Source organism: Ambystoma mexicanum, chromosome 11, assembly GCF_040938575.1.
Source record: "Ambystoma mexicanum isolate Mex_15411 chromosome 11, UKY_AmexF1_1, whole genome shotgun sequence".
Lineage (NCBI taxonomy): Eukaryota > Metazoa > Chordata > Amphibia > Caudata > Ambystomatidae > Ambystoma > Ambystoma mexicanum.
The window spans coordinates 172,224,189-172,251,011 of NC_090934.1; the positions used below are offsets into that span (position 1 = coordinate 172,224,189).

The window sequence follows — 26,823 nt, forward strand, 5'->3', positions numbered from 1 at the left end:
TAATGGTTTTGAGAAACCTTTTGGTGCCAGAGGGTGGCACCTGTTTTGTTGAGGCACTGGCCCTTCATTCCCCCTATCATCCCCACACTTGTAGAACATATTATCCAGACATCTGCTGACCCTATTAACCTAGCCCTTGGCGACACAAGCATCCAGACGCCATTATATTTTGAGTTCCTCAGTATACTTGTAATCTTTTTCTTCAGAATTCTATATAATAGGGTAATATGATGGCTGAAAATCTCAAGCTGGTATTTGAGTCAGCTTTCTGAATATGTTGTGGTAGGTTGACAGTCACACACATACTATGGCCTTGTTACTGCAGTGGGAAATGGCCACTACCACACATAGTAACGGTTATTCATTTTGGCGGTATTACCATATAACGAGGTCCCAACTACCAACGTTTCTAATGACGATGGGGCAAGAAGGAAAAGGGAATCCAGAAGTGACACAGAAAGAGAGACCCAATAGAGATACATCTAATGCAAATGTAAAGGAGAAAGTACCCATTTGGACCCTACACAGAGATGCCATTCTTTGTGTTTGCAGTTTCGAAAGAGAGAAGCCTTGGACTGATCTGAGATGACCGATTAAAGTTTTAATAAAATGTACATATACTACCCGAGCATATGAGATGTTATTTTAATTTTAATCACAACTCACACACACAGCGCATTATAAAAACCATATTGGAAATTCATGCTAGACGTTGGAACACAGAAGGCAAGTTCCTAAAGCGAATTGAGAAAGCCATATTGAAAAGACAAATTGCATGTTGGGATACAAGTTCAGAGAGAGCACAGAGAAAGGCAACTTGAAAAGAGACGCTGTGCACTGGAACTTAGAGGGCAAGCTCCTAAAGCGCATTGAGAAGGGCTCAGTGTATAGACACAGTGCCTGCTGTAACTTTACTTGCGAGGTTCTAGAGCGAAGTGGAAAATAACTATTCAGAAGAAATAATGCATGCTGAGCTTGGGGGTGAGAACTCCAAAATACTTTGAAAAAGAGACCATAAAGATATACAGTGAATGCTGGAATTGGAATTCCACTCTCCCACATCTGTGGAGAAAGACCATAAAGAAATGAAGTGCACGTTGGAATTAGGGGTCCACTACACCCCCCACCCCCGCTCCCCAACACACATCTGGAGAATGAGAAACTCAGTTGGCACCGGGGCAGGGGTGGGAGCGTCTAAAAGAATGACATTTTCCTCATTTCATCATCGAAGTCGATGGTGGACAACTTTTTATCTGATGTTCCCAGGGGTGTTGCTAGGTCTGGAAAAGACTTGGGGCTGCGCTGATGTCGGAAGTGTCGGGACTGGGGGCTAGCAAGCCTTTTGGTTGAAGCTCCTGAGATTCTATCTGGGGCTACAACCAAAGGACCAGGGGCTATAGCCCACTTAGCACCCCCAGCAACGTCTCTGGATGTTCCCATAAGTTAAAATCTGTTCTTCTATGTGGTTTGTTCCCTACTTAACAATTCCTCGAGATCATAGGATCTGTGCCCTTTGTGCCTTTTGCCAACACAGCATTTAATGAGGGCGATTGGTGCAAAGGTGTGTAATGTTGAATTTAGGCAGGATCTTATCATCTGAACCTCTCTTCCACTGCACCTTGAACTGAGATTGTCAAATCTCTTGGCATGGTATTGCATGAGATTATTTGGTATTAGGGTTGTACACAGCAATTAGTCCATTCATAAAGCATTATCACGCGATAGCTCAGAGGATTAAGTGTACTGCTGAGATGTGTGTGTGATCTCATCCCGGCAAGGTCAACACAGGCTTTCTACTTTCAGTGATTGCTAAAAAAAAACGATTACCAGTTTCAGAGGGTACTAATAGTTGATTTTTAATTTTGTTTTAGAGAATTGTTTCTGATTTTTAAAAAATGATAATTTATTTTGATTATTTATTCATTTCTTTAAAAATGCTATTTTGTCAACAGACCGATTGTGTTTTTTTTTCACAGTAAAAAGGCATATTCACAATTAGACTGTGAGCTCAATTCTGTGCTGAAATCGATCCAATTCACTTTTGGTGAAATACACGCAGCCATTTCTAGTCTGATGTCTTTGGCGAAGGGAAGAAAACCTGACATCGCCAAGTTCATTTCGAATTATTACGTCCATAAAAGATACATAGCAAGCACTAATAAAAGTAAAGGAGATGGAGGGCACAGCAACATCTCTCACTGCACCTGATTTCATAATTCAGTGTTGGATTTGGCCGCGCTGCATTGCACACGGGTGAGATGACCATGCCCTTAGGTCATCTAAAGGTTTAACTTGATAAAGGATTAGGTGCACATCTTGCATGTGATTAATGTGTTTGTGTCCAGGGGGTTCATTCACCCTCCAATAACAGTTGAGCTAAAGGAGTTTGGTTTGAGCACTACAAACAATAATCAAAAAATTGCAGTTTTCTGAATATGACGTATAAGTGATTGTACTGACATTTTATCATATATCAGAAAGTATAACAAGGGTAACAGAAATCCGCCGCCACAGGTTTCGACCCCTACTGGTCTTCCTCAGGGCAAGTGAAATAATTATTCAAATGTATAAATATTATTCCACATTTGCTTCTGGGCATTAATACTCTGGTTTCTTGTGTTCCACAATCCAGTATATTAAATACAAATCGATAATGTGAATAATGCACCAATGTTTAATTGGTGAGTACAAAATCTTAACGTAAACTGTGTAATGTTGCTGGGTAATTGGTGTCTAAAAAGGCCTGCTTCACATGTGCTTGCTGTTTATAATAGAGACAAATGTTCCTGCGTGATCAGCTCGCTTGGTGCTGCGCGACATATCCGCACAAGAAACAAAAGTATTAATAATCAGAAGCAAATGTAGAATGAGATTTATCCATTTGAACAATTAATTCACTTGCCATGAGGAAGACCCGTAGGGGTCAAAACACGTGTCGGCTGATGTTATACTTTCCTAGAGACTGACGAATGATAAAATGTCAACACAATCAATTATGCGTCATATTTTGATAATTGTTGTGAGTGCTCAAACCAAACTCTCTTTAGCTCTACTATTATTAGGGGGTGAACGGACACCTGTGACACAAACACATTGATCATGCACATAATTCCTTATCAATAATAAAACAATATAATCATGTAATACATCCAATAGCTACATCTTAAAACAATATAAAACCTCAAAATTACATCAAACCAGGTTTAAAATGAAAAAATAAAAATCTTCAGACTCCCACTGACATCACATCACTGGAATTTTAAATGCCTGCTTTGCACATTCAAACTCATTCTGCCATTAGCTTGGGTGTAAGTGCCACCAATTTTAGCACACGTAGATCTAGTGATTGGCCCAAGATCTCATAATTCAGTAGGGATTTTATATAGGCTTCTTCTATAGTGCTTGACGCTGTGGTTAATTACCACAATGTAAGTCCTGGTCCCACAATTGGCATTGGAAAACAATCCTGGCCACTATTTAACACCACGCCGGTCATACTCAGAGATGTTAGTAAGAAGAAAACTAGCAACATGCACAAGCAACTTTACAACATATTTTCACAGCTTTTTCAGGTTTCTGATTTACAAAATGGCAACATTTTCTTAGCTTGAATAACTTGTTATACCAACCTGTAATAAGACCCACTCCAATACTCAGAAACAAGGTAAAGCAAAGAGCGCCGACATGAACCAAGGCATGATAACCTAACCTGGAGATAGTGAACGAAAAGAAATGTGTTAAATAGCAGTTTTCAAACGCAAGCAACAATTGTCTTCCAAAAGCAAGTATTTCTCTCAACTGAAAGTGATCTTACTGCACTGTGATAACAGTGATAACCTTTGAAATAAACCCCTATGGCATTGTGAGAAGGTATTTATGAAAGGGACGGGTCTGGAATGCATTTGGCATTCTAGATGTGGACTGATGTCAATGCCTATTGTATCTGTCTGTGAGTCTTTGTCATTTCTGAAATACATTTAAATGTGCTTTTGGTGTTATAGGCACTCCGCTCCATGCCTCATGGACCCTATCTATAGTCTGCTTGCTGTGATTTGATGTAATACCAGCTTTAATCTTTGCAGATTTCATGTTTCCAGTGTCTTCAATTACTCAGATGCAGCCATAAGGCGACATGTTGGCATTACATAAAAGTGTGTAGTTGGGATAAGGATATTGAAAAGTACATTTCTCATCAGTGAATACTAAACTAGGGCACTTAGATATCCAAATTTAACATAACAATGTGTCAAACCTTTAATAAATACCTTGGAGTCCCAAGAAACTGCATATTCCAGGCCTTTGGTTTCTATGTCTGTGCTGCTGTATTGCCCCTATGTGTGTTTTGCTGCCTCTTAGTTACAGATATTCAAAAACGAAAGAGGATTCAATATCAATGCTTAGCTCTTAATGCAAAGGTTTACTAATAAGGCACTCCAACCTACGTCGTAAAATCTTCCCATGGAGAAGTTAGAAGCAGAATGGCATGGGCGGCTCCTCCGAGTATCCCAGGTAAGCCAAACGTAGCATGAACCCCGCACGTGTCATGCATCTCAAACACTGAATTCAGGCATGTCTAAAAAAATAAATAAATAAATAAAATGTAAAACAAACTTCAAGCAAGGGACACATTTTCTTGGGACATACTGTATTAATATATAAATATTGCATTAATAATGCATAAATCCAATATGCATTCATGTTTTATCATTCTCAAAATGCCTACCCTTGCAATTTTTGTAAGATAGTATGTGATAATCAGCTAAACTGTGCTATGAAGTATTACAACCTTAGGGATTGGGGTCCCATAATGAAAGTTTTTGTATACCGTTGTTTTGACAAAGTAAATTGCTTAGTTGTAATTTACTTTAAAAACATTACTTTGTGGGGAAGTCATTATGTGTATGATTTTTGAGTTTTGGGGTGGTAGTGGCAGGGGGGAGGGCATGGGGAGCAACCGTCATATTTAAAAAGAAATTCTAAACAAAAATCAAAGTAATGTTGTCGGAGTAAATTACAACAAGGTTATTTGCTTCAGCATTATGACATTGAACTAAAGTGTTATCATATTCCTAGCAATTGTTATAAACTGATTAAGATTAAATCATGACAAATACCAAATTCTGCAAGATTTATTCTGAACAAGATTAACCAGGAATTTAAATGTCAGTGGGCTCATGGTTAGAGGTGATAATAAAATAAGAGGTCCCACTGCCCCAAGGTCATGAGCAAGAGGTATCGGGAGGTCACAGGTAAGTAAAGGAAAAACATATGCTTGGTGTACACATGCACAGTGCCAGCATAAGTTCAGAAGTAGGACACACGCTATTGGTTAATGCTGGTTTAAGAGCACCTGGGCGGTACAATACAGTATTTGTACAGAGTCTGTCTGTATCTGTTGAGGACTGGTGGCCTTTACTGATGGTATCAGGCAAGGTGGTGGCATAGTCATAGGAAATGACATTAAGAGAGCTGTCACCTGCAGGACGCGGTTAAAGAACATGACCTCCTGCATGACTATCAATTCAAAATCAGAGCCTGATAAAATATCAAGGTAGCACCCATCCACGTGAACAACACCACGCTGCTCATCCTGGAAAGGAGGGATCCATGCCTGCTAGTTCTGCTTGATTACAAAGCAGCTTTCAGCACTGTTAACTACAAGACAATGATTGACATTTTACAATCAAGCATGGGCTTTGTTTGCACTGTCCAGAATTGGCTCCCATCAGAGCTGACCAATTGCCACCAGCTCATCCAGATGGTCATCAGCAGATCACAACGCTGACCTGCATCACATATGGAACCCTTCAGAATCCATCCTCTCACCAGTGATCTTCTATATGAAGCAACTTGGAGAAATTCTTGCTAACCAATATTTAAAGATCCAGCAATATGCTGACAACCCCCACCTGTATCTGAGGATCACCCCAGTCACTGGCATACAATGACTAAAACAAAGCCTCACCCTTATTCAAGAGCTGATGTCCACTAGTCCACAATATATCTGAAACGCAACCCAAAAAAGATAGAATACATTCTCCTCAGAAACAACATGAATAAAGCACAGATGCATACATGACTCATGTTAGCAAGATTGTATGCAGTACCCTTTGGGTGCACTACCACAACCCTGACCTCCTGGCAATAGGAACCCAACCTTTTAAGTCTACACTGCACAGGTTGGTAGCGTGTTGAGAAGCCAGGCATATCTCAAGAGAGTTTTACAAAGGTAGCGGGCGCCCCTCTCTCGCAAGAACAGACATGATAACCTGTTCAGTGGTTATTAACCACTTGAGAGTTCGCAGCCACTGCTTTTACTCACTGTGCCTTTCACAGATGGGAAATATCCATTTGCATATCAGTCTTTGTCCTGCCCAGGGGCAGTCCAGCACCGAAATACAATGGCAATTCCAATCTGAACGAGAGTACCATCAGCAACCCCATACACGTGTTTCACCCTTGTTGGGGATCATCAGTGAGGTGAAGCTGATGCCTCTCTAAGCACAGTGAGAGGGAGACCACGTCTGGTTGCCCCCAGGAGACCTAGGGTTACCAATCCCAGGTTCCTTAAAAAATAGTTTTACAAAGGTAGCGGGCGCCCCTCTCTCGCAAGAACAGACGTGATAACCTGTTCAGTGGTTATTAACCACTTGAGAGTTCGCAGCCACTGCTTTTACTCACTGTGCCTTTCACAGATGGGAAATATCCATTTGCATATCAGTCTTTGTCCTGCCCAGGGGCAGTCCAGCACCGAAATACAATGGCAATTCCAATCTGAACGAGAGTACCATCAGCAACCCCATACACGTGTTTCACCCTTGTTGGGGATCATCAGTGAGGTGAAGCTGATGCCTCTCTAAGCACAGTGAGAGGGAGACCACGTCTGGTTGCCCCCAGGAGACCTAGGGTTACCAATCCCAGGTTCCTTAAAAAATAGTTTTACAAAGGTAGCGGGCGCCCCTCTCTCGCAAGAACAGACGTGATAACCTGTTCAGTGGTTATTAACCACTTGAGAGTTCGCAGCCACTGCTTTTACTCACTGTGCCTTTCACAGATGGGAAATATCCATTTGCATATCAGTCTTTGTCCTGCCCAGGGGCAGTCCAGCACCGAAATACAATGGCAATTCCAATCTGAACGAGAGTACCATCAGCAACCCCATACACGTGTTTCACCCTTGTTGGGGATCATCAGTGAGGTGAAGCTGATGCCTCTCTAAGCACAGTGAGAGGGAGACCACGTCTGGTTGCCCCCAGGAGACCTAGGGTTACCAATCCCAGGTTCCTTAAAAAATAGTTTTACAAAGGTAGCGGGCGCCCCTCTCTCGCAAGAACAGACATGATAACCTGTTCAGTGGTTATTAACCACTTGAGAGTTCGCAGCCACTGCTTTTACTCACTGTGCCTTTCACAGATGGGAAATATCCATTTGCATATCAGTCTTTGTCCTGCCCAGGGGCAGTCCAGCACCGAAATACAATGGCAATTCCAATCTGAACGAGAGTACCATCAGCAACCCCATACACGTGTTTCACCCTTGTTGGGGATCATCAGTGAGGTGAAGCTGATGCCTCTCTAAGCACAGTGAGAGGGAGACCACGTCTGGTTGCCCCCAGGAGACCTAGGGTTACCAATCCCAGGTTCCTTAAAAAATAGTTTTACAAAGGTAGCGGGCGCCCCTCTCTCGCAAGAACAGACATGATAACCTGTTCAGTGGTTATTAACCACTTGAGAGTTCGCAGCCACTGCTTTTACTCACTGTGCCTTTCACAGATGGGAAATATCCATTTGCATATCAGTCTTTGTCCTGCCCAGGGGCAGTCCAGCACCGAAATACAATGGCAATTCCAATCTGAACGAGAGTACCATCAGCAACCCCATACACGTGTTTCACCCTTGTTGGGGATCATCAGTGAGGTGAAGCTGATGCCTCTCTAAGCACAGTGAGAGGGAGACCACGTCTGGTTGCCCCCAGGAGACCTAGGGTTACCAATCCCAGGTTCCTTAAAAAATAGTTTTACAAAGGTAGCGGGCGCCCCTCTCTCTCCCAACAAGGGTGAAACACGTGTATGGGGTTGCTGGTGGTACTCTCGTTCAGATTGGAATTGCCATTGTATTTCGGTGCTGGACTGCCCCTGGGCAGGACAAAGACTGATATGCAAATGGATATTTCCCATCTGTGAAAGGCACAGTGAGTAAAAGCAGTGGCTGCGAACTCTCAAGTGGTTAATAACCACTGAACAGGTTATCATGTCTGTTCTTGCGAGAGAGGGGCGCCCGCTACCTTTGTACTATTTGTTAAGGAACCTGGGATTGGTAACCCTAGGTCTCCTGGGGGCAACCAGACGTGGTCTCCCTCTCACTGTGCTTAGAGAGGCATCAGCTTCACCTCACTGATGATCCCCAACAAGGGTGAAACACGTGTATGGGGTTGCTGGTGGTACTCTCGTTCAGATTGGAATTGCCATTGTATTTCGGTGCTGGACTGCCCCTGGGCAGGACAAAGACTGATATGCAAATGGATATTTCCCATCTGTGAAAGGCACAGTGAGTAAAAGCAGTGGCTGCGAACTCTCAAGTGGTTAATAACCACTGAACAGGTTATCATGTCTGTTCTTGCGAGAGAGGGGCGCCCGCTACCTTTGTACTATTTGTTAAGGAACCTGGGATTGGTAACCCTAGGTCTCCTGGGGGCAACCAGACGTGGTCTCCCTCTCACTGTGCTTAGAGAGGCATCAGCTTCACCTCACTGATGATCCCCAACAAGGGTGAAACACGTGTATGGGGTTGCTGGTGGTACTCTCGTTCAGATTGGAATTGCCATTGTATTTCGGTGCTGGACTGCCCCTGGGCAGGACAAAGACTGATATGCAAATGGATATTTCCCATCTGTGAAAGGCACAGTGAGTAAAAGCAGTGGCTGCGAACTCTCAAGTGGTTAATAACCACTGAACAGGTTATCATGTCTGTTCTTGCGAGAGAGGGGCGCCCGCTACCTTTGTACTATTTGTTAAGGAACCTGGGATTGGTAACCCTAGGTCTCCTGGGGGCAACCAGACGTGGTCTCCCTCTCACTCTGCTTAGAGAGGCATCAGCTTCACCTCACTGATGATCCCCAACAAGGGTGAAACACGTGTATGGGGTTGCTGGTGGTACTCTCGTTCAGATTGGAATTGCCATTGTATTTCGGTGCTGGACTGGCCCTGGGCAGGACAAAGACTGATATGCAAATGGATATTTCCCATCTGTGAAAGGCACAGTGAGTAAAAGCAGTGGCTGCGAACTCTCAAGTGGTTAATAACCACTGAACAGGTTATCATGTCTGTTCTTGCGAGAGAGGGGCGCCCGCTACCTTTGTACTATTTGTTAAGGAACCTGGGATTGGTAACCCTAGGTCTCCTGGGGGCAACCAGACGTGGTCTCCCTCTCACTGTGCTTAGAGAGGCATCAGCTTCACCTCACTGATGATCCCCAACAAGGGTGAAACACGTGTATGGGGTTGCCGGTGGTACTCTCGTTCAGATTGGAATTGCCATTGTATTTCGGTGCTGGACTGCCCCTGGGCAGGACAAAGACTGATATGCAAATGGATATTTCCCATCTGTGAAAGGCACAGTGAGTAAAAGCAGTGGCTGCGAACTCTCAAGTGGTTAATAACCACTGAACAGGTTATCATGTCTGTTCTTGCGAGAGAGGGGCGCCCGCTACCTTTGTACTATTTGTTAAGGAACCTGGGATTGGTAACCCTAGGTCTCCTGGGGGCAACCAGACGTGGTCTCCCTCTCACTGTGCTTAGAGAGGCATCAGCTTCACCTCACTGATGATCCCCAACAAGGGTGAAACACGTGTATGGGGTTGCTGGTGGTACTCTCGTTCAGATTGGAATTGCCATTGTATTTCGGTGCTGGACTGCCCCTGGGCAGGACAAAGACTGATATGCAAATGGATATTTCCCATCTGTGAAAGGCACAGTGAGTAAAAGCAGTGGCTGCGAACTCTCAAGTGGTTAATAACCACTGAACAGGTTATCATGTCTGTTCTTGCGAGAGAGGGGCGCCCGCTACCTTTGTACTATTTGTTAAGGAACCTGGGATTGGTAACCCTAGGTCTCCTGGGGGCAACCAGACGTGGTCTCCCTCTCACTGTGCTTAGAGAGGCATCAGCTTCACCTCACTGATGATCCCCAACAAGGGTGAAACACGTGTATGGGGTTGCTGGTGGTACTCTCGTTCAGATTGGAATTGCCATTGTATTTCGGTGCTGGACTGCCCCTGGGCAGGACAAAGACTGATATGCAAATGGATATTTCCCATCTGTGAAAGGCACAGTGAGTAAAAGCAGTGGCTGCGAACTCTCAAGTGGTTAATAACCACTGAACAGGTTATCATGTCTGTTCTTGCGAGAGAGGGGCGCCCGCTACCTTTGTACTATTTGTTAAGGAACCTGGGATTGGTAACCCTAGGTCTCCTGGGGGCAACCAGACGTGGTCTCCCTCTCACTGTGCTTAGAGAGGCATCAGCTTCACCTCACTGATGATCCCCAACAAGGGTGAAACACGTGTATGGGGTTGCTGGTGGTACTCTCGTTCAGATTGGAATTGCCATTGTATTTCGGTGCTGGACTGCCCCTGGGCAGGACAAAGACTGATATGCAAATGGATATTTCCCATCTGTGAAAGGCACAGTGAGTAAAAGCAGTGGCTGCGAACTCTCAAGTGGTTAATAACCACTGAACAGGTTATCATGTCTGTTCTTGCGAGAGAGGGGCGCCCGCTACCTTTGTACTATTTGTTAAGGAACCTGGGATTGGTAACCCTAGGTCTCCTGGGGGCAACCAGACGTGGTCTCCCTCTCACTGTGCTTAGAGAGGCATCAGCTTCACCTCACTGATGATCCCCAACAAGGGTGAAACACGTGTATGGGGTTGCTGGTGGTACTCTCGTTCAGATTGGAATTGCCATTGTATTTCGGTGCTGGACTGCCCCTGGCCAGGACAAAGACTGATATGCAAATGGATATTTCCCATCTGTGAAAGGCACAGTGAGTAAAAGCAGTGGCTGCGAACTCTCAAGTGGTTAATAACCACTGAACAGGTTATCATGTCTGTTCTTGCGAGAGAGGGGCGCCCGCTACCTTTGTACTATTTGTTAAGGAACCTGGGATTGGTAACCCTAGGTCTCCTGGGGGCAACCAGACGTGGTCTCCCTCTCACTGTGCTTAGAGAGGCATCAGCTTCACCTCACTGATGATCCCCAACAAGGGTGAAACACGTGTATGGGGTTGCTGGTGGTACTCTCGTTCAGATTGGAATTGCCATTGTATTTCGGTGCTGGACTGCCCCTGGGCAGGACAAAGACTGATATGCAAATGGATATTTCCCATCTGTGAAAGGCACAGTGAGTAAAAGCAGTGGCTGCGAACTCTCAAGTGGTTAATAACCACTGAACAGGTTATCATGTCTGTTCTTGCGAGAGAGGGGCGCCCGCTACCTTTGTACTATTTGTTAAGGAACCTGGGATTGGTAACCCTAGGTCTCCTGGGGGCAACCAGACGTGGTCTCCCTCTCACTGTGCTTAGAGAGGCATCAGCTTCACCTCACTGATGATCCCCAACAAGGGTGAAACACGTGTATGGGGTTGCTGGTGGTACTCTCGTTCAGATTGGAATTGCCATTGTATTTCGGTGCTGGACTGCCCCTGGGCAGGACAAAGACTGATATGCAAATGGATATTTCCCATCTGTGAAAGGCACAGTGAGTAAAAGCAGTGGCTGCGAACTCTCAAGTGGTTAATAACCACTGAACAGGTTATCATGTCTGTTCTTGCGAGAGAGGGGCGCCCGCTACCTTTGTACTATTTGTTAAGGAACCTGGGATTGGTAACCCTAGGTCTCCTGGGGGCAACCAGACGTGGTCTCCCTCTCACTGTGCTTAGAGAGGCATCAGCTTCACCTCACTGATGATCCCCAACAAGGGTGAAACACGTGTATGGGGTTGCTGGTGGTACTCTCGTTCAGATTGGAATTGCCATTGTATTTCGGTGCTGGACTGCCCCTGGGCAGGACAAAGACTGATATGCAAATGGATATTTCCCATCTGTGAAAGGCACAGTGAGTAAAAGCAGTGGCTGCGAACTCTCAAGTGGTTAATAACCACTGAACAGGTTATCATGTCTGTTCTTGCAAGAGAGGGGCGCCCGCTACCTTTGTAATATCTCAAGAGAGGTCAATGTGAGCTGTAGGGGAGTTACACAGAGATCCACAGTGACAAGTATTCGAATAAACTCTTAGACACAAGGTTTCTTGATTAAACAATTATTCATGTATTTTTCAGTCAGTTAGAATAAGCCTTCCTTAGGAGGGAGCAATATAAAGCAACACACAAATACACTTCAAAAATCCACACTCTTAGTTTTCTAAATCAGCAAATACCCATTTGGGATGACACACAGGCACTACCTACACCCTCAGGTGACTTCAATAGTTGGGGTGCTGTTGACATTAATATATCACTGTTGTATTTAGAGTAGTGTTAAAGAGAAGAGAGTTCAGAATAAAACAAGTATTCAAACAGTTATTCTTAAACAGGTAAGTACTTTCAATACAACCCCCAATGCAAAGTCAGTTAACCCTTTCCTGGAAGCAAGGCAAAACACAGAAGCAGAAGTGAGAAGAGCCATTCAGGGAGCCAGGCCAGCCAATGTTAAGTTAGCAAAAGTCAAGATGAACTGAAGCACTTCATGCAGGTAAGTAGAAAGTCTTTCCCAATGTTTAAAAAGTCTTTGTAGAATACAAGAAATGAAAGTAGGGCCACAAGCTGAATAGGCTTGTGATGTAAAGAAGCTACAAGCAACTCCACAAGAGCAACCAAGACAAGTCTCCAAAGAGGACAAGCAAGGTAGCACAACAAGAGGTAAATTCTCTCAGACTTTACAGTACCTTTAGGGTGAAGAAAAGTGCAGCAGATGACTTCTGTTTCTGTGCAACTCTGCAGATCCTGGTGTTCCTGGGCCTCAGTCGTGGGGACAAGAGGGATGACTTCTGGGGACTCCTGCACTGCAATGGGACTGTCACTGCTCACAAACGGCAATCTTCAAACAAGTAGCACTTCAGTGTTTCAGCTCCTCGTGTCTACCGCAAATAACAACACTGCGGTTCCTGTCTGTCGAGATGGGTTTTCCTTGCATCTGGGGTCCCACACTCTGTTGAGGGGGCTCCGGCTCGGTCTGTCCTGCTTCCTGGGAGTCCAGAGGATCTTCCTGGAGCTCTTGGCCAGCTTAAAAGCAGCACACACAGGGCCTCATCACGACTATGGCGGTATTAGCCCTACCGCCGAACTCCCCGGCGCTAATAGCGCCGGATCACGAGTTCGGCAGTAATGTAATTCCCCATTGAGCCCATTCGGGAATGCCCCATTCCCCATTGGGCTCAATGGGAAAATTCGCACTCTTACCGCCAGCGGATTTCCCGCGACGGTAATAGCTGAATTCTCGGCGGATTTCCCCCCAGCCAAGAGCTGGGGCGAAATCCGCCGAAGTCCTGATTTGGCGGACCCTTAAATTCGGTGGTAATAGCGCGACCGCCGGATTTAAGGGTTACCGCCAAAGTCGTGATGAGGCCCACAATCGGGTGTTCCTCTCCCTGGCTATTCGGTTCCAGCAGAAACTGCAGTGGAATTTCAACCAGCTCCAATAGGATGTCTAGGTAGCTTACTTTGGAGTTGATTGGTCCCACCAACTCAAAGGGAGAAGTCGTCCTTGCAGGGGCTTCTCTGTCAATACGAATTTGGAGTTTCAGCACAGCAGCAGGGCTTCACCGGGCAAACCAAGGGTCCAGGAGTTGCAGCAGGCGTCTCTTCCAAGTTCTTGTTCGGATTCCTTCATCCAGTGGTCGACTCTGCCTTCCAAGTCAAAATGTCTTGCCTTTTATGCAGGTTTCTCCCATTCATTCCAGCCTAGCTGTCAGTCACCCAGCAGGGTGGTTGTCCTTGCCGAACAGCCAGCCGGCAAATCACCTAAGGTGCATTCCTGTCTCCTAGGAGATTAAGAACAGGGAGTTTCGGGCATCTCCCTCACTTCCTGCCTCCGCCAGACACCTTGGAGCCAGAGGCGGGCTTCACTCCTGAATCCCGCCAAAGGCAAAATGAACAAAGGGACCAAACCTGGTTTGGCGTGCAGAGTAAATCTCAAGAAGGACCTTTCCACAAAGAAATGGCGAAAAAAGAAGACCAGGGCCCTTTAAACAAAAATGGCACCCATGGGTGCTTTATTGTGGCTGCGAACGCAGCCCACGGTAAAAACACACAATGGTAGTTAAAAGGAGACCACTGCCACCAGCCCTTAATCGAGGAAAGGGTAACATAAAAATGTTACATGAGAAGCTAGACCAAGGGGATACTAAGTAACCCATCCAGCACCCTATTGTAAGATAGTGTGTGCGGGGTTTAGAAGATTACACATGCAGGTAAAGTAAATTTCACTTTACTGCTCTGGGAAAAAGTAGTTGATCCTAGGAAAGGTATGTAAACTTTTGGGAAATCTGAAAGACTTCTCTGTGCCACTGCACGGAAGGTGCTGTGTGACACAATGTAAAAGATGATGCCTATGAAGTTTGTCAGACTCCATAACCAAAAGAAATACAGAGATCAAAATCACCTTAAAATGCATGAGAGAGTGGGAAAAAAGGGTCTCACTCTCTCCAGGTTACAAATTCAAGTCCTCAAAATCCAGCAAAGTTGCTGGGGGTCTCTAAGGTAGAGAGGAATTAGCACATTTCTGAAAATTCTCCCTTACAACTCAGTAACCTGACATTTGTCTTCTTCACCTCCCGCCTCACCAACACCACCAAATCACTAGGATTCCATTTCTGAAAATTCTCCCTAACAACTCAGTAACCTGACATTTGTCTTCTTCATCTCGCGCCTCACCAACACCACCAAATCACTAGGATTCTAAATACACTGTGCCATCTCCTTCAGTATTCTCTCCTCTGAAAAGTTAAGCGCTGTCTTGCTGAATCAGACTTAAGGACATTCACTCAAGGACTAGCCATCTCTCACCTAAATGGTGGCAATGGCATCCTCCTGTACTGCGGGTCTCCTCGGAACTCGCTAGTAAAAATTACAAAAGTAATTTAAAAATGGAGTGTACACCAGACAAGAAGTAATGCAATTTATTCTGGACTCAGATACAACTGGGAAAGTGAAATTCAGACTGAATGCGGGAGAGAACTGCATGAAAAGCGCTGTCGAAAATACACCCCCAAAATGAAACTTTTATAATCGTACAAACTAATTAACATCAAGTCATATTGCAACATTAGGTCAATCCTTCAAATGAGGTTAATTGGCTATGTTGTTCCACTATAGCGGGACATAAATTATCGAAAAATGATTGGATCCTGCAAATATCACCATACCACCCTCAACAGCCTCTGTGACTTCACAGTCCAGTCTACAATTTCCACATGATAGTGCCACAACATTTAAATATTTCAGATGTCCAGCAAATTTTTATTAATCTGCTGCCGGACATCTCCATTTTTTTCTCATGAGAACACAACCGATCATTCTGATCATGCCACTACAAGAGCCTTGAACTGTTGATAATTTACTGGCGTGATTTTGCATCTTAGGAACTCTTTGCTAAAGGGCAATTTGAAACCGCCATGGGACATTTTGAAACCGTCAGTAGACCAGTTTCATAAACTAATATGGCGAATTATAAAATGCTTCTGCATTCACTGCCTTCCAGGCACCCTTGAGCTAAGCTTCCTGATCTCTAATGTATCGAAGGGTGCTCCTCTCTTACAACATGATCCTGGGAACGTGCAGTTTGTAATGTGCAGCCAGCTTCTACGGCTGCTAGGCAGATTAATAAAATGCCAATTCATTTCTAATGAAAGCAATCTCCAAGGCCTGTTTACAGTGCCTCAGTTTTATGTTAAGCATTACATACTTACCTGTAATTTAAGCTATACTACCTATAGGTTATTTATCTAGAACACACATTTTTGGGGTCAGCCTAATGCACAGGTAGGACTTGTGTAGCTATCAACAAAGACCCCCTCCATTTAGTGGGCTAATCCCGCAGCTGATAGGTTCATATCTCTTTACCGCATTATTCCCCCCTTTTAGTGATCTATCAATAACTAATTCTTCTCCTCCCCCAATCCAAACTCTACTACTGTCTTTTTAGGGATCCATACTCTTTTTAGTCTAGTCATATCGCCTCCATCTTCCTCCCAATTTTCCAATGGTCCCTCTATGATGATATACCCCAGCCCATCTTTATCATATGAAATCCAGTATGCCTCATAGTTTTCCACATCAGTGAGTTGCATTGTTACCCAGTCAACTTCATCATCAATTTTTTCATCCTTGGTTAGTTTGTCACTGTGCTCATGTTTACCATTTACCCTGTCAACATTCAGGGGCAGCATGAATGTTCCTCTCTTTTTGTTAGTATAGAGTCTAAAAAGAGTTTTGCCACTGCAGAAGGTGACGAGCATGAGTACCAACATGGGGACAGTCACTCTAAAAACTCCATAAAGCCAGGCAGGCACCCATGTGAAAATGCTCTTCAGCCAGTTGTTCGGCTGCACCACAATAACTTTACTTGTCATCCTTTTGTGGAGTGTATGTATTTCACTGATAGCTGCTTTCAATGTTCCATTTGAGGACTCTCCATTGGGCACCACCATGCAGCAACTGCTTCCAAACTTGGCACACACTCCTCCTTCCATAGCAGTAAGAAAGTCCAGTACATACCTATTCTGAAAAGCCACTAAATGTAGTGCTCTCAACACTTCTTTTACTGAATTTAGGCCTTTTGTTGTTGAATTGGCCAGTTGCAGCAACTCATAGATCGTCAGCTGGAGCCACTTAGCATTAGCGGCAGCTTGTACACGCGGAAGAGGTGAAGAAAGTGGCTGCCTTTGAAACACATGAGGAATAGCAGTACATTTTCAGCACTCTTTTCGGACCAGTAATTATTAGCTCTTCTCTTTCAGTTTAGTAATGTTTGCTATTTGCTTTTGCTGCACCAACTTTTCCTTTAGCTCGATTGACTGCTCCTTAAGTGCAATCCCCATGGCACTGCTGTTTCGGGGCACCACCAGGGAAGGGCTGTGCAGTGTACCAATTGCACAAATCACACTCCAATCAGATGGAGGCTGGGCGTAGTCCTTCGATCTACACACCCACTGTAGGTCCATAATGACAGCTGTCCCCTGCGTCATCGCCGCACTCCTCATCAACTTGCCACTGCCAGTGTTAGTTCCCAAATGGATGGACCCACTTGACCTGAAACCCAAAGGGAATCGTTTAAAGCTCTTGATGTAAACTGGTTGATGAGTTTCTCTAATCCAAGTCAATGCATGCACATATTTCCCCCAGACTACCCTGCAGCTATTATTTATTTTGGACACCATGGCCGGTCCGATAGCACAGCGAGTAGAGCGCTCGATTTGACATCTGTGCAGAGCTTGCTGATGCAGGTTTGAATCCCGGCAGGGCCAAACTCAGCCTTTCATCCTTCGGAGGTCGATAAATGAGCACCACACACCGTGGGTAATAATAAGCAGCGCTCAGATACCTGAGGGTTCGTAGCGCTATATGAATGCAAAATTATTTTTATTATTGTTAATTTTATTATTATTATTTTTTTCGAATCCCGCCAAACCTTCAGCACAACATTGCATTATTCCCCCTCCCATTGGCCACCGTACCACACCGCTCCTTTTATTCTCATTAATGGTCTTGTATGGCACCAGAGAATGATGCACCCCTCGTCTATGCACAGCAGTCATTTGTGTTCACTTATTATCTGCTCCTCCCTTTTAGAGCCTTCTGTTATATATTTTCGTATTCTCTTTTTCGTTTCTCTGTTTTTTGCCATCCTGTCAATTTGCACGTAATTATCTGTGTAAGCATCTTCCTCTTCATCCACCCACTGGCTAGAAACACTTTTTCTTTGGAAGAGACGCCTAGTTTTACAGAGAGATAGGTGCATTAGGCTTCCTGCTGCCTCATGTGATACAGCCTGTTGCAGAAAAAGCTTGGGTGCCCCTATTAAGTGTTGGATGAGGGAGCGATTGTAACATGTGCAGTTCGCTCTTTCTCTTCCTACATGTAACATTTCATCGTACCAGATGTTTCCCGATGATATAACCTGCCCTTTTTCAGTGTCATGATGAAATTCTTCTTCATTTAACACATTTATTTTCTCCCTATTTACACCAATATTTGAAAGTATATCAGTTAAAAAGTATAAAAACAGTATTAATCGTATACTAATGCATGTTTAAATGATCACACGCCAAAAAGCCGATTTCTTTTCTGTCTGTTTATGAAAACATTGTCCTGCACATCACCCCCTCCTCCTTCACTTGTTGGTCTTCTATAGAACCTTATTGCTGAGGAAAAAGTTAATGAAAGCTGATGTATACTCCTCATCATGTTGCGCCCTGTCCCTCGTCTCCGGCGGAGCCAGTGCTCTTGTCCCGGCACACGTCTGTGAGATGAACCCATCCTCTGTGCCCTTCAATCCGTACAGTAGTTGGTGTTGCATGTACCACAGTGTGTGGACCCGTAAATCCGTCCTGCTGCCACTTCCTGACGTGGTTTTTTGATGAATACTCGGCCCCCATGGTAAAGAGGTGCCACTTAAGGAAATCCCCTTCCCTGCTCGCCTGCTTGCTCAGTCCGAACTCTTGGTTTTGTCTGTTGAGATACATATGCAAGCGATGTTGTGCATTCTGTGAGGTATATGTGAAATTCCTCACCAAATAGGTTAGAAGACGAGTTAGCGTCACAAATTGTATGTGCCAGTGATATAGGCATATGCATTCTCCAGTAACAATCTCATGTGGAGTGAGATGACGATCTCCTCCAGGCGAATTTTGCAAAGCAAAGAGTTCAAGAAGTAAGCACTGCAATCAAGACTTACCAAGCATTTGTGTTAGCTTAGCCAAGCGCTCCTTTAGTAGGCCATTCATTCTCTCAACCAAACCGTTTGCGTGCAGGCGTTAAACTGTGCATAATTTGTGCTGTATCCCCAGAAGGGAAGTTATTTCCTTAATTAAATTATTTGCAAAATGCTGACCATTGTCAGAGTGAATTTCACCTTGGATCCCCCACCCTGGGAACACCTCCCTCACCAAGAATTTTGCTGCTGTGTGGGCGTCATTATGGGCACAGGGACCAGCCTCAAACCAACCTGAAAATGGGCACTCCAAAGTAAGCATGTATCTATAAGAGTTACATCTGTCTTGCATAACAAAATAGTCTGCATGCAGTGCCGAAAGGGCCCCTTTGGACGCTGTAACGTTCCCTGTACCACTACCAAAGTGTGACCTGGCAAACATTTCTGACAAAGCATACAATTATGCACAAATTCAGACACATTCGTATAAATTTGGCACAACCCAGTCCTCACTTATCCTAGCAGCCACATGCACTTTCCATACATGGGTAGTGTAGTGAAGCTGCTACAAGGCCACATTCAACAACTTTTTTGGCATCACCACTTGACTGTGCTGTCATGCCACCAAATTAAATCGGTTGGCGACAGAGCACCCACTTTTCATCCACAGCTCTTTTTCATCATTTGGTGCTTCTCCCTGTAATTCTATTATTTGCACTATCAGGGTTGTGCTAAAGCTTTCTGGACGTGCATCTTTTTCATTGTTTGTTTTAAATGGAATGTTTGCTTCTTTGCCAGGGAACATCACGTGTGTCCCTTCTGACAGATATGCTGCTTCTTTCGCAGCTCTGCTTGCTCTTTCGTTACCCAGTGAAATCAAAATTGGCCCCGCTGTATGGGCCGTGCACTTTATTATTGTCAATTCTACTGGGAGTGGCAGCATTTCCAATAATTTACTCAGGAGTGCTGCATGTTGCACTGGTGTGCCATCACTTCTCTTGAATCCTCTCCGTTCCCACCGTGCTAATCCTGGATGTACAGTGGACGTTACATACAGAGTTCAAAAATATATTAACTGCTTGCCCTTCTAACATGTTTAGTGGCTCAATAATACCACCAATTCTGCCGCTTATACGAGTAGTGCCCTGGCAGTCACGTTTGGGAGTACACTATCAACTCTCATTCCTTATGAATTGCATGTTTGTTTTCCACTAGTGCCAAACCAGAAATTGTCCCGAATATGGGTTGATACTTGAGCTCCCGTTAATAACGATCATGCCCCCCTCAATTATTTCTTCTTTTACCCGGGTGTCCCCTTCATTCCTGTCCATACACACCACACAGTCATATGTGTAATCTCCCTCTATTGGTTCTGCAATTAATTCTACTGGGTTTACCATCCTACACCTCACCACTTCTATTGCAGGATTTTTTAGTATAATCTCATACCCTGATAAACTCTGAGTCCAATGCATGTTCCACGTACAAAATTACTGGGCACCCCCTCATTATTGTTCATATGATATGATAGTTTATTTATATAGCGCCTATACACAATGGGCCTCCATACCGAGTTCCAGGACCGGGTTCCTTCAATGAGGAATTACCGGGTCATTCCAACCTTGGAGGACCTGGTAATTCCTCATTGAAAAAACCCATCCCCATTCCCCTTTGAGCTCCCATAGGGCTCAATGGGAATGGGGAGGGAGCTAATAACGGGCCCGTTATTAGCTCCCTGGTCCCCTTGCGGGACCCGCTAAGGACGTCTGGTCTGACCAGACGTTCTGAGCGGGTCCCGCAAGGGGACCTCGTAATAGGGTGTCTCGTAATGAACGGTGCCATTCCCGTACCGGCACCCTTCATTACGGGAGCGCCAGGGTCGGAATGAGGCCCAATGTGTTTCAAAGCATTTCACAGCAAGGGAGGGAACAAGGGAACAATACAATAACATTCTTACAGGCCATGAACAACAAGAATGTGAAATTAACTATCATACCCGGCCTGGTGACATTTCAGATACAGCAAGTGCAAAGACATATATAGGAAGGAATGGGAAACAGACAGGCAACTACCCTAATAGGCCTGACGACATTTCTGGTAGAGTCTGAATTTTACAAGAAGAGAGGGAGAAGGGATGAGAAGGAGGGAGAGGAACAAAACAAAAACAATTGATGCCTTCTCAATTGCGAATGCAGCGGCAGCAAGTGCCTGCTCACAAGGAAAATGTCCCTGCATCACTGGATCTAGTGATCCACTATAATAGGCCAGTGGCTTGTGTGCCTGTCCCTTTTTGTGTATCATGTAAGGAAACCATGGTATCAACAGTAACACGACAGACACAAGTGATCACAGTTCAAGGGTGTTTTTTTGAACTTCAAAAAGGGTTTGAAAAACGCTATCTAATCCTAAATTTAAAGAAGGAAGCAAGCTATGAGCATCAAATAATAATAACGCAGTCCTAGTGGTGTCTTGTATAAACAAAAATGGCCTATGCTAAACAAAAAACTATTACCATCCCTTACTCTAATACAACAAAACATGAAAGGGATGTGAAATGCAAAAAGGAACATTGTTCAAAATAAAATGTCAGAATGGTAGAGCAATAAAGTTCTCTTCCCCATGTTTTCAGCACAGGGTAAGGTAGAGCACTCAAGCTCTATAGCACACTCTGGCTTCTCTTAGTACGAGGAGGCAGTCTCTAAGTCACAGCAGGACCTTCTAAAACAGAGTCTCAAAACAGCACAAATAGTCTCTTGCTCGAAGAAAGTCTTGTTCAACAAAAAGATCTAACAACTTAAAGTTGTCTACCTTTCGCTTGTAGCACATATCGAGTGGATCATCCACCCCAGGGTCTCCCTCAGCAGAGCTCGGACACCTTTAGATTTCAAAGACACCGTAAGCCCCCCCTCATTCGGGCTCAGACCTTCCTTTCACTTATCGTAATATCCTTTGACTTGAGTAACTTCAGTACTATATGTTTGTCACTATTGCAGGCTCCCCTCGACCAGGCGCAAGCCTATCTTTCATTCTCTTGGGTATTTCCTGGGATTGAAAACTTTCGATTGTGCTAGAGATTTTTCTAAAACACTTGCAGGACCACTTCGAACTTTCTACCCAATCTCAAAAGTTCTATTTGCAGTAGATCTTCCTGGCAGAGATCTTACGACTGGACACCCACGTGGTGCCAGACCACTCTTCTATCATGTAGAGAAGGGGGTCTTTCTTCCTGTCTTCCCCCTGGCTATCCGGGTGCTCTCCGTATTTCCGACTTCTCCCCAAATGTTCTTAGGGTTCTCCCTCCATTTGGTTCGGACCCCTCCTTAATGTTTTGCACAAAGGTCTCCCTCAGCCGGGCTCGGACCCCTTTCAGTTTTCACAAAGAACCAGTTTTGGACGCCCAGTTCCAGATTGCATTGTGGTGTATTTTGCTCCCACTTCGCTAGCTCCCCAATAATGGCATTCTCGTAGTTTGGGAGCAACAAGAGCAATAATTGGATGTTTAGTTGAGGCCAGGGTCCTACCACCTGCCCCTCAAAGGTGTGGGTTCTCCTTTGTGTCCCTGGATGGAGTTCTGATGTGGGTACCACCAGGTGTCATGATCTCTGCTTCCAAAAGATCAGGACTTGCTCGACTCCCTTGGAAGCAGACCCATAACCCCGGTTCCGAGTGCCAGCCAGTCCCAATTGGGACCTTTTGGACCCTGTCCTGGTGCCAGTGGCACCAGGCTCATAAAGATGCCCAGTCCCAGCGCTGGAAGCGCCGGGCTCATCATGCTTGGGTGGACTTACCTGCAGCGGACCATGCTGCTTACTTACCTGCCAGTTGAACCCCTGATCCTCTTCTGTTTGGGACTACTTTTCCTGTTGGGTGGGGCAGGAGCCACTCCCTAGGTTCAGAACACTGGAACTCTTCTGGAAAGCAGGAACTCTTTTCTTACCTAGGCGTGGCTGTGGAAGGAGACACCTAAGCACTACAGGAGGCTATTTAAACCACACCCGATGGATGAATCTTGCTTTGCGTTATTCTGCATTCTCTGCAGCAGAACGCTCATCGTGTCTTCTGCTTCTGATCCTGGGCCTAAGGGAACAAAGGCTTACCATCCTGGAATCCAGTCTTCAGCAGCACCTGTAAAGACAAAGAAAGAACAGGTTAGCACTACGGTCTTCAGTGGCAGCGTATCTCTTACCTGGTCCATCGGCTGTCACCAATGCCTCGCGCTGCATTCCGGCATCTGAAAGACAAAGGCTTACCTACTCTTCGCATGCTCCGGAGGTCTTCGCACTGCATTCCGGCATCTGAAAGACAAAAGCTTACCAGCTCTTCGCACGCTCCGGAGGCCTTCGGCGCTGCATCTCGCATCTAAAAGACAAAAGAAGGTGCGTTTAAAGACATTGGGCAACTTTATTACTCACGTGCCATTACTCCTTCCCATGCCGAATCCAGTGGGTATTCCAGCACCCTTCAGCTTCTCTAAAGCTCCGAACTTGTACCTGCAAGATAAAAGGGACAGTTAGTGCGCATCGTGAGCAGGCTACAAGCGCTTACTTACGTGCTTCCAGGCGCTTCTATTCCTCACGCGGGTTCGATCCTCAACTCTCATCAGCCCGCCACCCGCCATCGCCGGAACCCTGCAAAACAAGAGATATCATTACAAAAGACTTTTAAGACATTTGAAGTGCCCAGAACTTACCGTTCGTGCAGTTAACGACGGACAGCAGTCCTCTGAGTTCAAGAGGCCTGCACCCTTATCCAGTGAAGAAACTGGTTACGGCACCCTGCCCCGAGGCAGATGGAAAGCTCGGCGTTCACTTACCTAAGGTGAGGGTGTTAACCTTTGGGGTTCTACAGGAGAAGAGAAAGGGAAGAGGAGAGAGGCACCCAATAACCCCAGTTCATTAATCCCATATTTTCTATCTGCAGACATCTTACTCTTCGAGTCAGACATACAGTGCACAGAGGTCCAGCCCAAAGAGCCAACCGTGTGTTACACATCACCTTTGAAGATACGGCATTCACCCAGTCAAGACCGGCGCCTCTGCGGGAATCAGGTGAGCGTTACACCAGGTAACCCCAGCTGCCCCTGGTTTGGCTCTCTGGACAGCATGAATGGTCTCCCTCTTGCTTCTCTGCAACCTTCAGCAACCCCAGCTCACTCAAAATGCTGTTTCTGGCTGCTGCTTTTTATACTCCCAGCTACAGTTGATTGGAGTCTGGTGTGAGTAGTTGTCCCTCCCTGCCTGAATCTGCCTGACCTCATTATCGGGACAACATGGAGACTGCCCATAGGAATCCATTGTCTATGGATACCTATGGGTAATCCTCACAACTTCCATCTGCCTCTATTTAGTCCCAGTCCGTGAGTATTTCAATAGGTGAATGTGATTATGGAAATTGTGGTGTTCTACAAAAAGGGGATAAAGATGTAGATTTTTGTCAGGAAAAGGTGTTTGAATGTAGGGGTGAAAGTGGGTTTGAGGAAAGAGGGGTAAAACTCATGTTGGAATTTAGGGAAGGTCTTAGTTTTCCCTGATGGTTTTGCCTTTTCCTTCCAGAAAGGTATTGGAGTATGATGGGACTCGGTTGACAATATCGCATGACAACTGAGGGGATGACGGGTAGGGGTGAATCGGAAAGGGAGGAAACCAGGTCTCGACCGAGGGCGTTTCTGCCATAGTCCCCAAGGACCTCCTGCCCAGGAGATCCTCCTTCGCTCGTGCGCCCCCAGGGTTGGGATCCAAGAGTGATGGCCCTCCCCTGGCCATCTGAACAAAGGATCCCCGGGAATAGCCTGGGAGAAACGCCTCAGGTTTTTCACCGTCAGCACAGCAGTCATTACCTTGCCATCTGAATGGAAAAACAAGTGAAACTTCTCTTTATAATTGGGTGTAGCCAATACTGGTGCGTGTGCCAGAATATGTTTGAGTTTGTCAAAATGTTCATTAATTTCAGTTGTCCATTTTATGTTGCTTTTGCTTTCCTGGGCTTCCTTGACTGCCTGGAGAAGTGGCCTGGTGTATGTGGAGTAATAGAAATTCCATGCTCTGCAATAATTACATAGAACTAGGAACTGTTGCATTTCATTCACTGTTTTAGGTCGGGGTGTTTTATGTAGTACCTCAACTGTTTCTGGTGTTATTTTTCTCCCATCTGCTGACGCAATCTGTCCCAAGTAAGCCACTTCTTTTTGACAGTACTGCAATTTCTCTTTACGTTGTACCCTTTGTCAGCCAGTGACGTTACAAGTGCCACTGAATCCTTCCTGCACTCGTCTTCTGTTGTGCTGCACACTAAAAGGTCATTCACATACTGTATCACTGTACTTGCAACCTGCAAATTGCTAAAATCCATTTGTATTACCATGTTGAATATGCTGGGTTCCTCACAGCACCCTTGAGGCATTCTAGTGTATTCAAATCTCGTCCCGCAATATTTAAATGCGGTGAGATACCTGAAGTCAGGATGCAGGGCAATGGAGAAGAATGCATTCTTCAAATCTACTACAGTGAAGTAGCTCACCTATGCTGGGATGCTGCAGGAAATTGTAGCAGATTTTAGAACTAGTGGATATTCTGCTTTGATAATGTTATTAAGAGGGTGTAAATCTTGTATGAAATGCCATGCCCCCCCTTTAATTTTTTAATTGGATAGATTGCCGTGTTAGATGGTGATGTAGACTCCTGTATTATACCTTGATGCAGTGTCTCATATATGCCTTCATCTGCTTCTCGGGCGAGGGAGTATTGCTTCACTCCTGGAAGTAGTGCACCTCCCTTTATCTTAATGTGAACCACCTCCACCCCTTTCAGTTTTCCCACATCATGTGGTCCTGTAGTCCATACGTTCTTTGAGACTTTTTCCAAATCCCCCTGTATGCATTTTGTCTCTTTTTTCACCAGTATCATCTGGGTCACTGCTCTTTGCTTTATCTGTACTGGACAGGGTATGCTCAGCTGTAAACTTATCTCCCCCTCCTCTCCTTCTAGTGTAGCGAACAATTCTGTATCTGTCACTCCTGTCAGTGTTAGTGTGGGGTCGATGCACAGTATCGATCACCACTCCATGTTATCGTCATCTGTAGCAACCAGTATAAACGTGTATTTCCCCACTACTACTTCCTCTAGGTATAGCAGTGTGTGTGTGCCTAGAATGATGGAGGGGCACCGTGGTCTGAACAGGAATTCATTTGACAGTCGAAACACCTTCCCTTGTATCCCTGGGATCCATCCTAGCAGTACCTGTACCCCATACAAAAACATCTGTGTGTGTCGGTATCCCTCTCAATGTGCGGTATGGAGAGTATGCTTGTATCAACACTGCCATCCTAGCTGGGTACATCCCAGGTGTGGTGTACACCATCCCCTTTTCTGAAAATGAAATTGTAGCATTCAATTTGCTTAACAAATCTCTTCCTAATATGCTTATGGGTGTGTCTTTTTAATACAATAATGTTGCTACGATATGCTGCGTACCTATTGTCAGTGGTACATTTTATGTCAGAGGAACCTCTTGGATGGTGCCCTAAAAGCCTTGTGTGTCCAATTTCTTGTTGGATAATGGGAATCCCCCTTCCTTTATACAGCATCTAGTAGCTCCAGTATCTATGAAATAAAAATGTGTGAACGGAGGCTAGCACAGGGGCAACGTTCTGGTCTTGGAAGCAAGACCACGCAGAGCTACAGAAGTTCATATCCAGAATCCGTGCTTAGAAACAGAACTCGGGTATTAAGCGTGTTATAAAAAAACAAAAAATTAAATAAAATAAAATAAATATTAGGAAGGAAAAGTCCATCTGTCCTATTTTAACTGCTATCTCGGGCTCCTCTTCGGGGTCTTCAGTTACTGCTAGGACAGGACACACTTGTACTTCCCGTGGGCATCCCTGTTGGGAAAGCATATTGCTCAAAT

At 45.0% G+C, this 26,823-nt stretch overlaps 1 protein-coding gene across 2 annotated transcripts in view; it reads right to left on the reverse strand.

The window, feature by feature from the left end:
* Positions 1-26,823, reverse strand: part of RHCE (Rh blood group CcEe antigens) — a 692,073-nt gene that overhangs the window by 104,853 nt on the left and 560,397 nt on the right. For both annotated transcript variants that reach the window (XM_069622727.1, XM_069622728.1), the window contains 2 exons: positions 4,443-4,573; positions 3,630-3,709 (listed from right to left, as the gene is read on the reverse strand). In XM_069622727.1, coding sequence (XP_069478828.1) covers positions 3,630-3,709; positions 4,443-4,573 — 211 coding nt within the window. The remainder of the gene's footprint in view (positions 1-3,629; positions 3,710-4,442; positions 4,574-26,823) is intronic.